The sequence below is a fragment of the Zea mays genome, chromosome 5 (assembly GCF_902167145.1).
Source record: "Zea mays cultivar B73 chromosome 5, Zm-B73-REFERENCE-NAM-5.0, whole genome shotgun sequence".
In the NCBI taxonomy this organism is placed as follows: Eukaryota; Viridiplantae; Streptophyta; class Magnoliopsida; order Poales; family Poaceae; genus Zea; species Zea mays.
The window spans coordinates 32,878,608-32,899,496 of NC_050100.1; the positions used below are offsets into that span (position 1 = coordinate 32,878,608).

At 47.8% G+C, this 20,889-nt stretch overlaps 1 protein-coding gene across 2 annotated transcripts; it reads left to right on the plus strand.

The window, feature by feature from the left end:
* The first annotated feature begins 16,206 nt into the window (after nt 1-16,206).
* On the plus strand, nt 16,207-20,120 carry LOC111589263 (vegetative cell wall protein gp1). Of its 2 annotated transcripts, XM_023300061.1 has the most exons (3): nt 16,207-16,810; nt 16,894-16,982; nt 19,945-20,120. In XM_023300061.1, exons 1-2 carry the CDS (start codon nt 16,306-16,308, stop codon nt 16,965-16,967), a joined length of 579 nt encoding a protein of 192 aa, XP_023155829.1. In that variant the 5' UTR covers nt 16,207-16,305; the 3' UTR covers nt 16,968-16,982; nt 19,945-20,120. The 2 variants fall into 2 exon arrangements, with proteins under 2 accessions (XP_023155829.1, XP_023155828.1); XM_023300060.1 differs by lacking the exon at nt 19,945-20,120 and having other exon boundaries at nt 16,894-17,308.
* The last annotated feature ends 769 nt before the right edge of the window (nt 20,121-20,889 follow it).

Here is a 20,889-nt window from a genome sequence, read left to right on the forward strand (position 1 = left end):
ACGAACACTCAACATCAGACAAAGAAATGTGCTTCGGCATGATGCAACACCCATGACACTTAGGTTTTGGTTTATACATGACACGGACACCTGTCGCTATACTGGTTTGAAATTGGGAAGGAGGAGCGAAACAAGAAAGAGAAAAGAGAGTAACTTCCGAATTTGGTGAGAGAAAAGAAGAAAAAATTCTACCTCCAAATTCAGGGCGTTACACTCGCGCACGCGCAACGGCCACCTCGCGAACCGCCCGCTCCGTCGCATTAACTCCGCGGCGCGACAGGCGGCGCCTCTGGCAGGAGAAGCGAGCGACGCTTCGCCTTCGCCATAATGACCGCGTCAAAAAAGGTACGCCACATCATTCGATTTCGTATCCTTTTCCTTTTCCTCTTTCTCTCTCTTACAACAGGGACCGAGAAAGGGGGATACCCCGAAAAGGATCCTTCTCCGTGAAGGAAACAGGCTCCGAGCCTCCCTACTGATCAGAGGTTCGAAGGCTGGCCCCTCGGAGGGGTTTAACAGCCGCCTCAGAGCGTGTGGGCTCCACACCCACTACTGGTCAGAGGTTTGAAGGCCGGCTCCTCGGAAGGGTTCAACGGCTGCCTCAGGCCACTCGGGCTTCGCGCCCACTACTGATCAGGGGTTTGAAGGCTGGCCCTCGAAGGGTTCACAGCCGCCTCAGACATAGAGCGAGGGATGACCCTGGGTACGTTCGATACATAACCGAGGCTCGGGCTACACTCCCGAGGTACCCTAGGACATTTCCGAGACCAGCGGGAACGATCTTGTAACAGAATCCCATCAGAGGGAGGCATCGAGCCCTCGGACCCCGTCGACAGGGGACCGGGTCCGGCAGATCACCCGCAGGTACTTTTGGGCGCGCCTCTGGGCCTCTAGCCGACCCCTAACAAATGGGGCACAAACGTCCGCTCGGATTACCCGCCAGCAGCTCACCGGAGACACCATGTTCGGCGCCCTCCGAGGGCAACATGGCGCTTTCCCCCCTCCTCCTTGCGGAAAGGCGACGCAGGGGCGTATGTAAAAAAGTCGAGTCTGTCCCTGACCGTCCTCTCGCCCTGTGCAGAGGCTCAGGGGCTGCTCTCGCAAACCCGGCTTCGGCCAAACCGTTGACAGCGTCAACATACCAGCCCGAGAACTTGGGACCCGACCGTGCACCCGGGCTACGGCCAGCTCGCATGAGGGAACAACCAGACCAGCCGAAGCATTGCGCGAGGCATTAAGACCTCGGAGGAGTCAAACCACTCCTCCTTGGCCTCGGGGGCTACACGCGGCGGGTGCGCTCGCGCGCACCCACCGGAACAAAACGCAACCGAGAAAGGCTGGTCCCCTTGCAAAAAAGTGCGACGAAAGCCTCCAAGCGAGTATTAACACTCCCTTCGAGGCTCGGGGGCTACTGTCGGGGACCATAATTAGGGGTACCCTCAAGGCTCCTAATTCTCAGCTGGTAACCCCCATCAGCACGAAGCTGCAAAGGCCTGATGGGTGCGACTAAGTCAGGGATCGGTCCATTCGAGGGATTCGATCACGCCTCGCCCGAGCCCAGCCTCGGGCAAGGGCAGCCGACCCTGGAGGATCTACGTCTCGCCCGAGGCCCCCTCCAGCGACGAACATACTTCCGGCTCGCCCGAGGCCCAGTCTTCGCCAAGAAGCAACCCTGGCAAAATCGCCACACCAACCGACCAAATCGCAGGAGCATTTAATGCAAAGGTGGCCTGACACCTTTATTCTGACGCACGTCCTCCAGTCGACAGAGCCGAAGTGACCGCAGTCACTTCGCCGCTCCACTGACCGGCCTGACAGAAGGACGGCGCCGCCTGCGCCGCTCCGACTGTTGTGCCACTCGACAGAGCGAGGCTGACAGGTAGCCAGGCCCGGCCTCAGGCACCATAGGAAACTCTGCTTCGCCCGACCCAGGGCTCGGACTCGGGCTAAGCCCTAGAAGACGGCGAACTTCACTCCGCCCGACCCAGGGCTCGGACTCGGGCTAAGCCCCGGAAGACGGCGAACTCCGCTCCGCCCGACCCAGGGCTCGGACTCAGGCAAAGCCCCGGAAGACGGCGAACTCCGCTCCGCCCGACCCAGGGCTCAGACTCGGGCTAAGCCCCAGAAGACGGCGAACTCCGCTCCGCCTGACCCTGGGCTCGGACTCGGGCTTAGCCCCTGAAGACGACGAACTCCGCTTCGCCCGACCCCAGGGCTCGGACTCAGCCCTGGCCTCAGCCGACGGTCTCCGCCTCGCCCGACCCAGGGGCTCGGACTCGACCTCGGCCTCGGAAGACAGACTCGACCTCGACCTCGGAGGAGCCTCCACATCGCCCAACCTAGGGCGCGGACCGGCCACGTCGACAGGAGGCGCCATCATTACCCTACCCCAAGCTGACTCAGGATACGGGAAACAAGATCGGCGTCCCATCTGGCTCGCTCCGCCAGACAAGCAATGATGGCGCCCCGCACGCTCTATGACGATGGCGGCTCTCAGCCCCCTTACGGAAGCAAGAGGACGTCAGCAAGGACTCGACAGCTCCGACAGCTGTCCTTCCGCCAGGCTCCAGCGCTCCTCCGATGGCCACGACACCACATGAACCGGGTGCCAAAACCTCTCCGGCTGCCACGATGGCATGTACTTAGGGCGCTAGCTCTCCTTCGCTAGACACGTTAGCACTCTGCTACACCCCCATTGTACACCTGGATCCTCTCCTTGCGCCTATAAAAGGAAGGACCAGGGCCCCCTTAGAGAGGGTTGGCCACGCGGGGAAGAGGACGGGACTGGCGCTCGCGTGAGGCCGCTCGCTCCCTCCCGCGTGGAACGCTTGTAACCCCCTACTGCAAGCGCACCAGACTTGGGTGCGGGACGAACACGAAGGCCGAGGGATTTCCACCTCTCTCACGCCTTCTTCCCCCCTTCGCGCTCGGCCTCGCGCCGACCCATCTGGGCTGGGGCACGCGGCGACATTTCACTCGTCGGCCCAGGGACCCCCCGGTCTCGAAACGCCGACAGTGATGAAGTATCGGTCTCGTAGTAGACCACCTTCCTCATCTTCTTTTTCTTGTCTCCACTCCGATGCGACTTGTGGGAAGAGGCTTTCTTCTCCTTCCCCTTCCCCTTGTTGCGGGACTCTTCCGATGTAGCTTTCCCGTGGCTTGTAGTGGGCTTATCGCCGGTCTCCATCTCCTTCTTGGCGTGATCTCCCAACATCACTTCGAGCGGTTAAGCTGTAATGAAGTACCAGGCTCCGATACCAATTGAAAGTCGCCTAGAGGGGGGGTGAATAGGGCGAAACTGAAATTTACAAACTTAATCATAACTACAAGCCGGGTTAGCGTTAGAAATATAATCGAGTCCGAAAGAGAGGGTGCAAAACAAATCGCAAGCGAATAAAGAGTATGACACGCGGATTTGTTTTACCGAGGTTCGGTTTTCGCAAACCTACTCCCCGTTGAGGTGGTCACAAAGACCGGGTCTCTTTCAACCCTTTCCCTCTCTCAAACGGTCCCTCGGACCGAGTGAGCTTCTTCTTCTCAATCAAACGGGAACAAACTTCCCCGCAAGGACCACCACACAATTGGTGTCTCTTGCCTCGGTTACAATTGAGTTGTCCGCAAGAAAGAATGAAAGCAAGAAGCAATCCAAGCGCAAGAGCTCAAAAGAACACAACAAATCTCTCTCACTAATTGCTAAAGCCTTGTGTGGAATTGGGAGAGGATTTGATCACTTGGGTGTGTCTAGAATTGAATGCTAGAGCTCTTGTAAGTAGTTGTTGGATGACTTGAATGTGGGGTGGTTGGGGGTATTTATAGCCCCAACCACCAAACTAGCCGTTTGGTGGAGGCTGCTGTCGCATGGCGCACCGAACAGTCCGGTGCGCCACCGGACAGTGTCCGGTGCACCAGCCACGTCACATGGTCGTTGGGTTCCGACCGTTGGAGCTCTGTCTTATGGGCCCGCCTGGCTGTCCGGTGGCGCACCGGACAAGTCCTGTAGACTGTCCGGTGTGCCACCCGTGCGTGCCCTGCTCCTCTGCGCGCGCTGGCGCGCATTTAATGCGTTGCAGTCGACCGTTGCGCGCGAAGTAGCCGTTGCTCCGCTGGCTCACCGGACAGTCCGGTGTGCACCGGACATGTCCGGTGAATTATAGCGGAGCGAATTCCCGAAGCTGGCGAGTTCAGAGTCGCTTGGTCTTGGGGCACCGGACACTGTCCGGTGGTGCACCGGACAGTCCGATGAATTATAGTGAAGCGCCTCTGAGAATTCCTGAAGGTGCGAAGTTTAGCTTGGAGTCCCCTGGTGCACCGGACACTGTCCGGTGCGCCAGACCAGGGTGCCTTCGGTTATCCCTTGCTCTCTTTGTTGAACCCTTTTCTTGGTCTTTTTATTGGCTTAGTGTGAACCTTTGGCACCTGTATAACTTATAGACTAGAGAAAAGTAGTTAGTCCAATTATTTGTGTTTGGGCAATTGAATCACCAAAATTACTTAGGAAATAGGTGTAAGCCTAATTCCCTTTCACCATGTCGTGTCGAGGCACTACGAGTCAGGTCATTCTTAGTGCCAACAATTTAATTCAGTTCACTTGGCAATCTATGGTCCTATCTGTTTGGATTTTTTCAGCTTCTGGCCACCAAAAGCTGCCACGGACAGCCAAACGTTCCAACTTTTTAGTCCGCTTCTATAAGAATCATTCTGGTAAAAATCATCCAAAATCAACATGAACACATAATCGATCGAGTTGTCACGATAGTAGGAATCCATCACTTTCTAGATCCTAAACCCTTTGGACCATTTCATCTTTCTCCGCATGTAATCCCCACGATACTTAGATTCTTCCCATAGCAAGATTCTTTATAGAGCTAGATTCTCATAAAAGCTGGCCAGAAAAAACTTAACCAAACATGCCTTATAGCTCCATCAGACTTTATTTTCTAGTGACAATCGTTAATTATGTGAAGTGTTCGGAGTTGACACTCGGCAAACTAACTTCTTTGCCGAGTGTCCCCCTGTGAGTACTTGGCAAAGTAAGGTTTCACCGAGTGTCTTTCCTCGACACTCGGTAAAGTAAGGCTTCGTCGTGTGTCCCCCTGTGGGCCTAGGGCCAGCGCACTCGGCACAGAGACCGAAAAAGGAGCCCACTGGTACTCCCTTTGTCGAGTGTCAGGCAAGCTAACACTCGACAAAGTAGCTCTCTTTGCCAAGTGCCAGCTTGTGACTCTCGACATAGAGGCTACCATGGGAGCCCATTGGACCTTTCTTTGCTGAGTGTCAGGCCAGTAGGCACTCAACAAGGCTGCTTCTTTGCGGAGTGTCAATGAATACACTCGGCAAAGCCTCCATCACCGTCACTTGGCGCCGTCACAACGACTTTCTTTGCCGAGTGTACGATAAAAAGTACTTGGCAAAGAGACCGCTGTCGATGTTCAGTTCACCGAGACCTCACACTCGACAAAGAGTTTTCCGAGTATTTTCCAGACTTTGTCGTTACAAAAATTATGGAATCAAATAAATATACTATAGATATGTAATTAGTAAAAATCTAACAATACTTATTTAGTATCATAAATATTTCCATTCTATTACATAAACTTGTTTAAATTTGAGATGTTATGATAATCTAATAAGCTGTTTGGTTTGAGGAATGATCTAGTCCATCGTCTTCTCACTCCTCACTTTTTTGTTTGGTTTGTGGAATGGATTGAGTTGATCCATCATCACCTCATTCCTTATAGTTATTTAGTTAGTACTAATATAAGGCATGAGGTCATCCCACCAAATTTGAGGAATTGACTCATGATGCACCACCACATTTTGGATGAAGTGATTCCTCAAACCAAACACCCCCTAAAAGGTTGAAATGAACATAATTTAGAACGGAGGGAGAACATAGCTATTTACAAAAGCATCTCTCTCTCTTCTCCAATGGTTCAATTAATTATCCTGAGCAGGTGCCCTAACGATCGAGCATCTACCTTGGGAATCGGGGACAAAAAAAATAACGAAACGTATTCTATGGCTTGCTTCTACTACGATCCACGTGACGCGCGCGAGAGATGCACCGAAACTGTTGCGACCGACAGATTTCGTTTGCATGTGTATTGGACTTTTTTTTCTGTCTGTACACCGTGCCGTATCCTCGCCAGTTGTATGCATATATACAGCTGATATAAAGTAATGCATTTTTCTTGGCTAAAGCAGTATAAATATCTCTACGTTCGCGTACATGTTGCCTTCATTCAGCTCATCTCCCACACAACACCAAGTCACAATAATGGAGAGTAAGAGGCTCCTATCCTTTAGCCTTGTAGCCCTGTTGACCATTGGTGTATCCAAAGCTAGGGAGTTCCCTTGGGAGCACCCAATGACCGACGCTGCTGGTCAGGGAGGGGGAGGAGGGGAAGGTGGAGGTTCCATGAATGGCTATGGTTCAGGATCTGGCTCCGGCTACGGATCCGCTGGAGCTACCAACACTCCTGGTGGGCCATATGGGACCGGTAGCTCCATGGCTAGTGTAGACGGTGGCGGGAGCGGCGGCGGCGATAATGGTGGGTCTGGAGCTGGTTCCGGGTCTTCGGCAAGTCGTAGCTACACTGTTGGCTTCTATGGTGGAGGGTACTCAGATGCACAAGGCAGTGGTGGTGGTGGTGGCCGTGGAGGAGGTCCACAAAACGGGAGTGGTTCCGGCTCTGGTTCTGGAAGAGGGATCTCTTCTAGCTACGTTGCTGGTCCAAACGGTGGAAGTTCTGCCAATGGCGGGGGAAGCGGTGGCGGTGAAGGCGGTGGGCATGACGGTGGGTATGCCGGTGGATACGGAGGTGCATCAGGCTCTAGCTCTGGCCAAGGTGGACAAGGCTAAGTAAATTAAGATGCTATCGATCGCTCAATAAAACCCACTTTTTTTATCATTTCCTCCAGGCGTTATAAATTATGTATTGGTTTCAATAAACCGCTTGAGAGAATATTTCAGTTTTCTTCAATTTAGTAGTCATCTGATCTTGTTTGTTTGAAACATCAATCTGTGATAACGTACACAAGAGTGTTGCAATAATTATCTATGGACGTGAGGGCTCATGCATCATGTTACATTCAACCGCCGAAAATGAGAATAGATAGTTTTACCCTTTTCTTGAATTTTCTCCAACAATTCCTTGCATGCCACTAATCTCCATAGCAGAAGCATATATTCATAGGAGAATACATGACGGATGACAGGAACATGAGATATTACCACTCGGCAAAGACTTTACCGAGTGTCACACTCGGCAAAGAACACTCGGCATACAGTGCATCGGCAAAGCCTTCTTTGTCGAGTACTTTTTCTCGGACACTCGGTGTTGAATAATTAGACAAATTCCAAATTAAATTCCGAATATAAATCATGACCAAATCAGAAGAACTGAAATAAAAGCCAAATCAGATGATGCGTACTGATTAGACTTACTTATAGTTGGCGCACGCCAGAATCAGCTGGGTCGACGATGTCGAAGTAGCGAATCAACAGGGTCGACGAGGTCAGAAGATCACGAGCAGTCGCGTGAAGACGCTTCCCAAAAACCTTATTCGCCCTCTCCCGGTGCAGGATCTAGAAGACGAAGGGTTCCGGAGACCTGCTCTCCTGATCGCAGATGCACCTCTGCGGTCGGGACGAAGGGAACTAAAAGGCGGCTCAGCTATGAAGAGAGGCGAAAGCGAACTGGGATCTGGGGATGATTTGGAGGCTGGCTGCCGGGCTCCTTTTATAGGGCCGAGTCCGCGACCCCCGTGCTTATCCGCCCATGAAAATCTTGCAATCAGTTGAGATTTTATAGCGATCGGTTAGGATAAGCGTAACAGCCAAGAAACCAAAAAATCAAACGGCAAAAGGTAGCCGCGCTCCCGCAAGGCGAGGGGCCGGATTTCGGCGGACCATTCACGCGCATGTCGTGCGCCCGCGCCCTTCGCCCCGCCCCGCCCCGCCCCGGCCAGGCCAGGCCAGGCCAGGCCAGGCCAGACGAGGCGAGGCGAGCGAGCGCGCGCGTGTGGCTCTCCACACTCTCTCCTCTCATCCATAACTTGGTGAGTGAGTGTGGCTTCCATATTTAAGCTAGCTCTACTCCACTAGAACTAGCAATATGGTGCTAATGGTTCCACCTATCCTCTAGCCATCCTCTTGTATGGGCTTTTGAGATTTTCTGGGATTTATTTGAATTTCTTAATTGGGCCAAGCCCATAAATCCTAACAATCCCCCACCAGATCTCAAATGCCCATCTGCAGTTTTCGCCACTGTTCACTACTGTTTAATATACTAGTTTTTCAGCAGAGACTGTTAAGTTGAACTTCCGCCTAGAACTCCAAGCTACACCAACCCACAACTTGGACAATGGACTATGCCTTGAATTGCAAGTTTTGCGTGAATGGGTTTCACTTGAAGTCATGACCAGTACTTGGCTACCAGTAGTCCCCTTCTCGGGTGGAGCATATACGTCGTACTCCAAGGTCTCTTCATGAGTTTACTATAGATCACCCAAATCTCATAGACTGCGACGTTAGACAGTCTAACTCATATAGGTGTGTTCTTTCAAAGAATGTTCTGCAGGACAACATCTTCGCTAATACAAGCCAACAGAACACATTAAGGCACAAAGCCAACCTGCCTTACAGCATTTGAGAGTATTGCATCTTTACTTAGAGAGGGTCAAAGGTTACTCTCCTCAGTTCACCAATGGCTTGTTCTTCCCAGGACCTAATTCACGGGATCTCCGATCACATAGACTGGGTTTCCACCATGGCAACTTTATTCGGGTCTCATACCCATCTCTCTCGATGCGATTTCTATCACATTACGTGGTAGTCCCTTGGTAAAAGGATCTACCAGATTTTTATCTGTTGAAATATAAGTCACACTTATAACTCCGAAGTTTCTCAACTTTCTGACAGACTTCAATCGTCTTTTGACATGTCTTGATGACTTTCCATTATCCTTAGAACTCGTCACTTTAGCAATCACTGTCTGATTGTCACAGTTCATAAGGATAGCTGGTATTGGTTTCTCAACCACCGGCAAGTCCATCAAGAGTTCACGCAACCATTCTGCCTCAACGGTTGCTGTGTCAAGTGCAGCTAGCTCGGCTTCCATGGTTGACCTCGTCAAAATGGTCTGCTTGCATGACCTCCATGATACCGCACCTCCACCAATAGTAAAGACATAACCACTGGTGGCATAAAGCTCGTCTGCATCAGATATCCAGTTCGAATCACTATATCCTTCAAGTACTGCATGCTGACCAGAATAGTGAATTCCATAACTCATTGTACCTTGCAGGTAGCGCATAACCCGCTCAAGTGCATGCCAATGATCAGTCCCGGGGTTTGACATGAACCTACTCAATTTGCTCACAGCAAACGAGATATCGGGTCTTGTTGCACCAGCAAGATACATGAGTGAACCGACAATCTGAGAGTATCTCAATTGGTCTAAACCAATCTTCTTGTTCTTTCGCAGTGTCACACTGGGATCATAAGGTGTTGGAGAAGGTTTGCACTCAGAGAAGCCAAATCGCTTCAAAACCTTTTCAACATAGTGAGATTGCGAGAGAGTAATCCCACCATCTGCCTTAATCAGCTTGATGTTTAGAATCACATCAGCTTCTCCCAGATCTTTCATATCAAAACTCTTTGATAGAAAAGACTTGACTTCATTGATCACATCAATGTTTGTGCCAAATATCAATATATCATCAACATATAAGCACAATATAACTCCTTCGCCCCCACCACAGCGATAATATATACACCTGTCTGCCTCATTAATGGCAAAGCCTGTAGATGTTAGAGTCGTGTCAAACTTCTCATGCCACTGCTTTGGTGCTTGCTTTAGACCATACAAAGATTTCAATAACTTGCACACCTTGCTTTCTTGACCCTTTACTACAAATCCATCATGCTGTTCCATATAGATTTCCTCGTCCATCTCTTCATTAAGAAAAGCTGTCTTTACATCCATCTGATGAACAAGAAGACCATACGAGGCAGCCAAAGAAAGTAGTACTCGAATAGTGGTCATTCTAGCAACAGGTGAGTAAGTATCAAAGAAGTCTTCTCCTTCTTTCTGAGTATAGCCTTTAGCCACAAGCCTAGCCTTGTACTTTTCAATTGTACCATCAGGCTTGAGCTTCTTTTTAAACACCCACTTGCAACCCACAGGTTTGCATCCATAGGGTCGATCAGTGACTTCCCACGTACCATTTGAAAGAATAGAGTCCATCTCATTATGAACTGCTTCTTTCCAATCATCTGCATCTGGAGATGCAAATGCTTCTGCAATGGTAGTAGGAGTATCGTCCACAAGGTACACAATGAAATCATTACCAAAGGATTTTTCAACCCTTTGTCTTTTGCTCCTTTTAGGAGCATCATTGTCATCCTCCTCTAGGACAATTTCATGTGGCTGTTCAAAACTCTCAATAGGTGTACTATGATCAGGAGTTATCTCAGAAGAGTATCTAGAATTGCTATGAATGTCTTTCATTGGAAATATATGTTCAAAGAAAGTAGCATCACGTGATTCCATAATAGTATCAACATACACATCAGGAACTTCAGATTTAACTACTAAAAATCTATAAGCTATGCTACACGAAGCATATCCAAGAAAGACACAATCCACTGTCCTTGGACCAAGCTTGCGCTTTTTATTAATTGGTACATTGACTTTCGCCATGCACCCCCAAGTGCGCAAGTATGAAAGTGATGGTTTTCTCCCAACCCACTTCTCATAAGGGGTTTTCTCTTCTTTGCTCATAGGAATTCTATTCAGAACATGACATGAAGTCAGGACTGCCTCCCCCCACCATGCCTTAGATAAACCACAAGTGTCTAACATGGCATTCACCAGGTCAGTCAACGTACGGTTTTTCCTTTCAGCAATCCCGTTTGACTCGGGTGAATAGGGAGGAGTCCTCTCATGAATAATGCCATGTTCTGCACAGAAATCATCAAAGACTTTGGGAAAGAACTCGCCACCACGATCTGATCTAAGACGTTTGATCTTTCTCTCTAGTTGATTTTCAACCTCAGCCTTATAGATTTTAAAGTAGTCTAAAGCCTCATCTTTAGTTTTTAGCAAGTATACATAGCAAAATCTAGACGCATCATCAATCAATGTCATGAAGTATCTCTTACCACCTTTTGTCAACACACCATTCATCTCACAAAGATCAGAATGTATGAGTTCTAGTGGTGCCAGGTGTCTCTCCTCAGCAGCCTTATGAGGCTTTCGAGGTTGCTTCGACTGCACACAACTATGGCACTTAGAACCTTTGACTATGGTGATATTCAGAATTAAACTCATGGTTGCAAGCCGAGACATAGAGCCAAAATTAATATGACACAAACGAGAATGCCAAATACTCGCAAGATCATCAACATTAGCACAAATATGGTTCACAGACTTATTATTGAAATCTAACAAAGAAAAGCGGAACAAGCCTCCGCAATCATAGCCTTTACCAATAAATTGTCCAGACTTGGACACAACTAATTTATTGGACTCCAAAACTACCTTGAACCCATCTCTACATAGAAGGGTTCCGCTAACGAGATTCTTGTGTATAGAAGGGACATGATGCACGTTCTTCAGCTGCACGATCTTTCCCGAAGTAAACTTCAGATCCACCGTGCCAGTGCCATGAACAGAAGCATGTGACCCATTCCCCATTAGCACGGAAGAATCCCGGGCGCCCTGATCAGAAGAGAACAAGTTGATGTCAGAACACACATGAACATTAGCACCAGTATCAAGCCACCAGCTAGGTGATTGAAATACTGAGAAGATGAAAGGTAAATTATCATACCCTTTGTCTTCCTCATTGCTAGCGACCACTGTGTTGACATTGCCCTTTTTGCCACGGCGATCCGCTCGATCGGGACAATCCTTGGCAAAATGACCCGCCTCGCCACATGCGAAACATGTCAATTCAGCCTTGTTCTTCTTCTTCTTAAAGTTGGTAGTTTTGTTGGGCTTGTTAGATTTTGGCTTTCCTTTCCCCTTGTTGTGGTTCCTTTGAACCATGTTGGCGCTGGAGTTGCCCTCGCCTCCTTTAGATCCCGTGTCCTTAGCCCGAGCTTTCTCCTCAGCATCCAGAGACGCTATCAGATTTTCAACTGATATCTCCTGTCTCTTATGTTTCAGAGCTGTGGCAAAGTTCCTCCATGTAGAAGGCAACTTTGCAATAATGCACCCAGCCACAAATCGGTCAGGAAGGACTATCTTAAGGTGGTCAAGCTCCTTGGCTATACACTGTATTTCATGAGCTTGCTCTACAATAGAGCGATTATCAACCATCTTATAATCATGAAAGCTCTCCATGATATACAGGTCACTGCCAGCATCTGATGCACCATACTTAGTAGTAAGTGCATCCCACAACTCTTTCTCGTCTGTGTACTGCATATTCGCATCAACCAGACGGTCAACAAGGGCGCTAAGAACGGCTCCCGTGAACATAATATTGGCATGGTCGTACTCTTTCTCTTGTTCAGGAGTCAGTGGACCCTCAGGTCTGCCTTTACTAACATGGAAGACATTCATAGCAGTAAGCCAGAGCGTGCCCTTGACTTGCCATCTCTTAAAGTGCATACCATTAAACTTTTCTGGCTTCAGCGCGTCGGCAAAAGCAGCCATAGAAAAACTAGGAAATTGTCTACAATAAGGTTTTTGGATTGTTGAATAATTAGACAAATTCCAAATTAAATTCCGAATATAAATCATGACCAAATCAGAAGAACTGAAATAAAAGCCAAATTAGATGATGCGTACTGATTAGACTTACTTATAGTTGGCGCGCGCCAGAATCAGCTGGGTCGACGATGTCGAAGTAGCGAATCAACAGGGTTGACGAGGTCAGAAGATCACGAGCAGTCGCGTGAAGACGCTTCCCAAAAACCTTATTCGCCCTCTCCCGGTGCAGGATCTAGAAGACGAAGGGTTCCGGAGACCTGCTCTCCTGATCGTAGATGCACCTCTGCGGTCGGGACGAAGGGAACTAAAAGGCGGCTCAGCTATGAAGAGAGGCGAAAGCGAACTGGGATCTGGGGATGATTTGGAGGCTGGCTGCCGGGCTCCTTTTATAGGGCCGAGTCCGCGACCCCCCGTGCTTATCCGCCCACGAAAATCTCGCAATCAGTTGAGATTTTATAGCGATCGGTTAGGATAAGCGTAACAGCCAAGAAACCAAAAAATCAAACGGCAAAAGGTAGCCGCGCCCCTGCAAGGCGAGGGGCCGGATTTCGGCGGACCATTCAATCGCATGTCGTGCGCCCGCGCCCTTCGCCCCGCCCCGGCCCGGCCCGGCCCGGCCAGGCGAGGCGAGCGAGCGCGCGCGCGTGTGGCTCTCCACACTCTCTCCTCTCATCCATGACTTGGTGAGTGAGTGTGGCTTCCATATTTAAGCTAGCTCTACTCCACTAGAACTAGCAATATGGTGCTAATGGTTCCACCTATCCTCTAGCCATCCTCTTGTATGGGCTTTTGAGATTTTCTGGGATTTATTTGAATTTCTTAATTGGGCCAAGCCCATAAATCCTAACACTCGGCAAAGAAAAGCAGCCGTTACGGCGTCGGTTGACGGAGACGGCGCCTTTGCCGAGTGTCCCGGCTGACACTCGGCAAAGGAGTTACCTTTTCCGAGTGCCTGGCTGACAACACTCGGCAAAGAATCTATCTTTGCCGAGTGCCACCTATGACACTCGGCAAAGATCCTGCCAGAGAGGGTCCCCATGTCAGGTTCTTTGCCGAGTGTCACACTCGGCAAAGAAGACTCGACATACAGTGCATCGGCAAAGCCTTCTTTGCCGAGTACTTTTTCTCGGGCACTCGGCAAAGAAAATCAACCGTTACGGCGTCGGTTGACGGAGACGGCACCTTTGCCGAGTGTCCCGGCTGACACTCGGCAAAGGAGTTACCTTTTCCGAGTGTCTGGCTGACAACACTCGGCAAAGAATCCGTCTTTGCCGAGTGCCACCTATGACACTCGGCAAAGATCCTGCCAGAGAGGGTCCCCATATCAGGTTCTTTGCCGAGTGTCAGGGACATTACACTCGGCAAAGAACCTATACCGGTGCCCAGGTCTTAGTTCTTTGCCGAGTGCTATGACCTGGACACTCGGCAAAGAACCTCTTTGCCGAGTGTTACACTCCGCAAAGTGACTAGTAGGCACCTTTTTTATTTGTTTTTTTTATATTCCATCCATACAAACAAAAGATATCACATATATATCACATATATACATCACAGATATCATCACAAACATAAATAGCCAACACAAACAGTATTAACACAAATACTGACATAAGTTGAGAGGTTCTCAACACAAACAGTATTAACACAAATACTGACATAAGTTCAAAAGTTCAGAAGTATCAACACAAGTTCACAAGCTCTGACAAGTATTCAACATAAGTTTGTGTTCGAAACACTAAAAACATAACTCGGCACTCATGGAGGTGGGCGGTTGGTCTGGTGCTGCGTTGGGCTGAACCCTTCAGGTGGGTTGTTGGATGCCGCCCCAGATTGGCCCTGCACAGAGAATAGATTGCATGTGTTATACCATATTCATTACCAAAATGTAACTACAATTTTGATACTCACAGGAGTATGGAACATAGCAGGGTCAACTGCAGGGAACAATGGAGGTGGCGGAGCGAAACCCTGTGCCGCGCTAAGGCTCTGCATGTACTGGAACATATCTGCCATCCTCTGATCAGTCACCGCCCGCTCCGCCATTATCCTTGCCTCCATCTCTTCTAGTTGGGTCTGTAATATTACAAGCCAGCGTTACAGTAATTCAAAGAGAAGGTATATAACTCAAGGAAGAACGAGTTACAGAAGCACTAACCTCGAGTTGTTGTATGCGCTGTTGTGAGCTGTCGTGCCGAGGTCATATGGCTGGACTCGAGCCCGTGCTCCTTGCTCTCACCTGAGACAGAGTGGGAGTGGAGGACGAGTCGATTGCCCCGTCGGCAATCCAGTACTGCCCATGTCTCTTGCCTCTTCCAACCCTCATGAGCACATCAGGGTCGATCGCCTCGGTGCTCGGATCATACTCTGGGCCATGGACCTCCTGCGCCATGGCGGTGTAGTCATGAAGGCGGCTGTAGACGGCGGGGTTGGTGTAGACCTCAGACCCGTCATTCGGGTTGTAGGTGACGTCGGACGTCGCCTTGCCCTTATGGGCCATAGCATAGGCCGAGAAGGTGGAGCAAGACCGGCCACCATTTGACGCTGACTGCAAGAAAACCAACGAGATAGTTAGAAATAATATCTAATCCAGTGCTATATAACTAAATAAAAAAGAGGGCGTACCCATGCTTCAGCATATTGGCCCAGGCTCCGGCTGCCTTGGTGGTGGGAGGTGTGACACCCCAGGTGTCAGTTTCGTGTTATGTCGGGAGATTTGTCCCTAACGTGAATGCTCAGTGAAAATTTCTATTTCTCGATCGTGTCTATCTCTGTCTATCAGGCTTTCTGTTGGAAGTTCACCGAATTCGGAGTTAATCGATCGCGAGAAACAACCAATTTTGGAGTGTGTTAAAACTTTTATTCTCGGAACGAATGCAAACTCGATGGTCAATCTCGAATTATAAATCTCATCTGAAGCTCTCTAAATCAAACTCTCGACGGCTGCTATTTGGTCTGAGCCCGAGTTAATTCCTCGAACGTTGATCTGTGTCTGACTATTTTAATCCGAGTCCGTACACTCAGACGGAATACTCAATATGTCGTCCTCTAATTAATTCTTACTCGACTCAGCCAAATATCTCATGTCCGAACCAAATTCAAAATCCCGTATCGACAGCGATTTTAAAATGTCACGATCCGATTTCCCCGACTAAAAATCCAAAACCGATCAAATCTCAGGACGATTTATTTTCGAATCATGCGCGAGGAATTATTTCCGAGCAAAGTCAAAACAGACTCTCGGCCGAGTTAATCGCGCAACCGTCCGTTCATCCGAAATCTATTTCACGCTGTTTTGCGTACAGACGAAACCCGCATAAACATTTTTATTCCGAAAAATAAATTTAATGCGACCCGAAGTGGGATTTTGGGCCAAGCCCAACCCAGCCCATTTGGCCCAATTGGAACCCTAACCCTAGCCCATGTCTATAAATATGAGGCCTCCCCTTGCAAGTTGGAAAAATTTACCACTCCCTACCCCTAGCCGCCACAGCCATCTCTCCCTCTCTTCTCCTTCAGCCGACGTACACACGCTCCCTGTCTTCTTCCTCACGGTGGCCAGCAGGGAGCTCGGCCAGCAGCCATGGCCTCCTCCACTTCTTCCCCATGGAAGCCGGCTCCCTCTCCATGCTCCCTCCCTAGCCGAGCACCTCCAGCAGCCATGGCCGAGCTTCTTTTCTCCCCTGCTGTCCCCCTGCGCGCAGGGAGCACCAAGGCCAGCGCCCCCTTCCTCCCATGGCGTGCGTGGAGCCGCCCCCTACGGCCAGCGCCACTGCGACCTCTAGCCCCTGTGCTCGGCGTCCTTCTTCCACCTCCGGCCGACCTCCACCTTCCTGCTCCATGGCTGCCCAGCAGCAGGAAACTTTCTCCCCTCCCTGCTCCATTTTTTTCCCTGTGCCCTCCTCTGCAAACAGCGAGCCCCCTCCTCGCTGTTCTCCGTGGTGCCCGCCGGCTGTTCGTAAAAATGTGCAGCAAGCCGCATGCTGCCGGCTCGCTGTTTTGTGAAGCCCGGTGGACAGCACGTCGTGACGCTCGCCGGGCGTTTGCTGTTTTTGGCGCAGACCCGCTCGCGATGTCATCGACCCTCGGTGAGACATTCCGCTACCCTTGCTGTTTTTGTATCCATGGTGTGGACGATATGCCAAGTCCCTAAACTCGTGTATTATCGCAGCCACCGTCAAAGTCGCGCTCCGCGCTTGGCCGTTCGACGAAATGCCAAGCCTTGTGGACAGCCCATGTGACTAGCCTCGATTCGTCCAGGTTGTTCACTTGGTATTTTGTGGATTAATCTGTTTAAGCTTTGGTCTATGTTGTGCATGTGTAAGAAAATGTATTTGTGTGGATTGAAGTTCGTGGCGAAAGAAAAAGAAGTAGAAAAGAACTCGAACGTTTTTATATTTCGATAGGAATATATGCGATGTATTGTTGAGGTGTGCGATTTGTAGTTTGTCTAATTACGTTTTGGGTCGATGTGGTGTATAGTGGTGTTTGATTAGATGTGGGCATAAAATGTTTGGATTATATGCCGTGGCAAGGTCGCATTCACGTTTTGGTAAACACGTGTGTCGTGCTTGTTTTATGTGATGAGTAAGTTTGGGAATATATGTGATGTGAGGATTGAATTAGTACACATATGTGTGTGTGCCGTAGTGTATTGTAGTAGTGGTGGCGTAAGATAATTGATTGAGGTGTGCGGGTATATGCCGTAATGTGGTTATACCCGCGACGAAGAAAAGATGTATGTATTGTGTAACCCGACGTGTAGGTTGCTATTGTATAATCGTGTGAAGGATGCTCCTGATGGTCATGTGACTAAAGGGTGGTGTAGTGGCGAAGCGAGAAGTAAGTTTAATATGTTTAAACAGGTAGTTGATAGCATCCATCGGTGTCGTCATGATTTCTGTTGTATGGTGGATTGGTACTTTGTTTTGTCAATCATTGCATTCCATGTCCGTTGGATAAATAAATGTCTTGTTGATCGATTAGAGGTCTTATACGAGCGTTATCGCAGCCCAATAATTATTGGAGGCGAGTAGCGTTCATAAGTCGGTCCTTGTTAAAATTGAAGAACAATCCGTTAAGATATGCACATAAGTGCTTCAGGTCCTTCAGTAGCAAATGTAGTCTTATGGAGTTTTACGCCATGTGTAATTGCCTCTATGTTAGATCCCAAAAATGTGCCATTTTAAGTGACCTGTGTAGTAACAACTTTAAGTTGAGCAATGATTAGGAAAAGCTGATTAATCTGCTCCAACCCATGTTTTTGAGTTGTGATGTCTAAAATGGTTCGCTAAGTCCAATACTGCGATTAACCAACTCATGTTAAGTAGGAGTCGATTTCGTTAAGTGATTGTCATATACATGTTGTGTCTCAGATTTCGATAATAATAGACTAGCCGACGCGTGTGATGTATAGCGGCCTATATTGTTTCTCTGGCTAGCCGACTTGTTAGATGGCTTTGGTTAAGTTTGTAGTCGCGATGAATTGCTTGTTGTGGTCTAAATGTGTATGGTTATGGTTGCGAATGAAAAGTAGTAGTGCTTAGGTGATGTCTAAATCAAAATGCAAACTATTGGTGAAAAGCGCTTCGATATTGATTGTTATAGATAATGCATTGTTAATTGAGTATGGTACTTTTAGTGCGCAAAATAACTTGTATAAAAATTAGTAAGTCTACATGTTAGTTCTCACTTAGTTATTTTAACTCTAACAATTGTCAAAGTGTTAGAACGATTTAAGTCTCTAGAACATGGCAATTCTTGAATTGTATAGGAGCTGAAATTTATTAATTTCTGTTTTGGGCTGCACGTACTGTTTTTGGTGTGCTGTATGTTTGATGAACTAAATTGTGTTTTCTGTAGATATGCGCTATAGAAAAGTGGTAGATAACTTTATTATCTTGCTGGTGTTAAAATTTGACAGCCATAGGTCTGACCGTTTAGGAGTTGTGCTTTTTACAAATTCAGTAACTGAATCTGTCCAAATTCTGTACAGATTTCAGAAACTGCATTGTTTGCTTAAGTTAATGTTAGAATCAGTCCTTGTCAATTATAAGAAAGTTGTAGAGGCTTTTCTTATATTGCTTGTGCTAAAATTTCATAACTATAGGCCTGACGGTTTAAGAGTTATGAATTTTACAGACTGGTTGTTGTGTTCTGTCCACCGTCAGAACAGATTTCGAAAACTGTAATATTTGATTTAGTTAAACCTGGAATCACTTCTTGGTGATTATAAAAGTTGTGTAGTACTTTTGCTAAGCTTTTCAAAAAGTCTTAGATCACTCTTTTTGTGGTCTGAATATTAAGTTACATGTGTTTGAAGTGTGAAGACTGAATCTGTCCAGTTTTGGACAACACAGCCTTCATAATATATTTTACCCTTGATACATGCTAAACCAGCCAGGGATGTTTATAAATAATGTATAGACAAATTAATTACCTTTCCAGAAAGTCTAGGATCAAATTGTTTGGATGTCTGAATCTTTAGTTATGAATTTTTGAAGTTGCAAGTCTGAATCTGTCCAAATCTGGACAGAGCTGTCGTATTGGCTCGTTTTGACCTTGATAAGGGTCGAATCATGTTGTGATGACAATACCAAAGTTGTAGAGAACTTTCTAAACTTTTCAAAAAGTTTTAGTTTGCTATTTTTGGAATAATATTTGAAAAGTTATGATTGAAACAAGTAGCTGCTGTGCTGCTGTCCTAAAATTCTGCAAGTGCTTAATTGATTGTTGAGTTGACCCTTTTGGCTAAAAATGCTTAGTTAACACTTAAGTCATATAGACTTGCCATGACTAAGCTTAATAATGCACGTGTGTCACGTTTTGTATGTTTCTTGCTCTAGTTGATTGTGATATAGAAGTTCCGTAGTTAGTGATGCCTATGTCGTATTCAAGCTTATGTTGTCTTGGTTGGACTGGTGTGGTCGGTGATGCTTTTGCGCGATCCATATGAGAACTAATGAAAAGCCGTATCCAAATAAATAAAATGCGCGTACTTGTGATGTTATTTTTGTGTTGCGTAAATATATAAAATATTGTCATCTTTTTAATGGTGTTAATGTTGATCGACGATAAAGCGTAGATAACTAATGCTAACGTGTGGTTGTCTACGGTGTCTTCCAATTTAAATGTTTAGTTCGCCACTGAGTCTTTGTATATCCGTGCTACTTTTGTGCTCCTTTCATTATATTCATACATATGCATCTTGCATCTCATTTAGGACCGAGAGGTGATGATCGTGCACGTGATGTGGTGCCAACAACAAGATGTCGTTGATGGATGACCTGAAGAATGGTGGACTTACCCAGTGGATGCTCGCTAAGCGAGTACCTCCCCCAGCAAACACTACCTAAGTGTTAAATTAAAGGCAAGCCCCGGTTTTATGCATAACCGTTATATATGCTATTTTACTGCACTTAATGTTTGTAGGCTTGTACTGTGCACTTAAGTGTAGGAGTTGCCTGAAACCCTAGTTGCATGAACTCAGGGTTCCTTTTTGAGATGGATACTAGTATGCTAGGTCAAGTAGCTGCTTTGCTAATTAGGGATCTCGGTAGAAGTCGAGTGATTTTTCTAGCACTCGCGCGAGGTCAGGAAATTGGTTGTATCCACCTTCATATCATACTGATGTCGGTCTGTGGACATGGATCCATGGGGATGCGTGGTCTACGAGATGAAATTGGAATAAGGATTAACGTGCGGATACCTGTGTCAAGCGTTTGAACATACTAAGCACATGCCGAGAAATATGGTAAATCGGTAAGCCTAGTACCTGATTGAACCTGGCAGTAGACTTTGCCCCTCACGCGACCTGAGACGTGGTCTCCCATTCCGGTTATGGTGGGTACAAGTGCGGTCACTGCACGACGGCACTCGGGGTCAGTGAGGCATTGTACGCCAAGGCGGTGAGCCCTGATCTGCTGACGGGGAATAGATGGGGACGGTTGATGTGTGTGGGGACGGAGTGCCTCGCCACGTCGTGTGTTTAGGTTTACCTTGCAAGGATAAAAACTCGATTCGAATCGTCTGCTTCTCGCAGCTAATGAGACTGCTTGATCCATTGTACTGCATTGAGTAATAAGTGGAAATGAGATGGCAAAAGATGTTGATTGATAAAATGTTTGATACCATGTATGACTAGCTAGGTACACATCTAGTAAAGAGG

Excerpts from the sequence above, each read along its gene's own strand:
- LOC111589263 (XM_023300061.1), top strand. The coding sequence starts at position 16,306 with ATGGCCTCCTCCACTTCTTCCCCATGGAAGCCGGCTCCCTCTCCATGC. Across the intron at positions 16,811-16,893 it reads CGCGATGTCATCGACCCTCG|CCACCGTCAAAGTCGCGCTC; the intron begins GTGAGACATTCC and ends GTATTATCGCAG.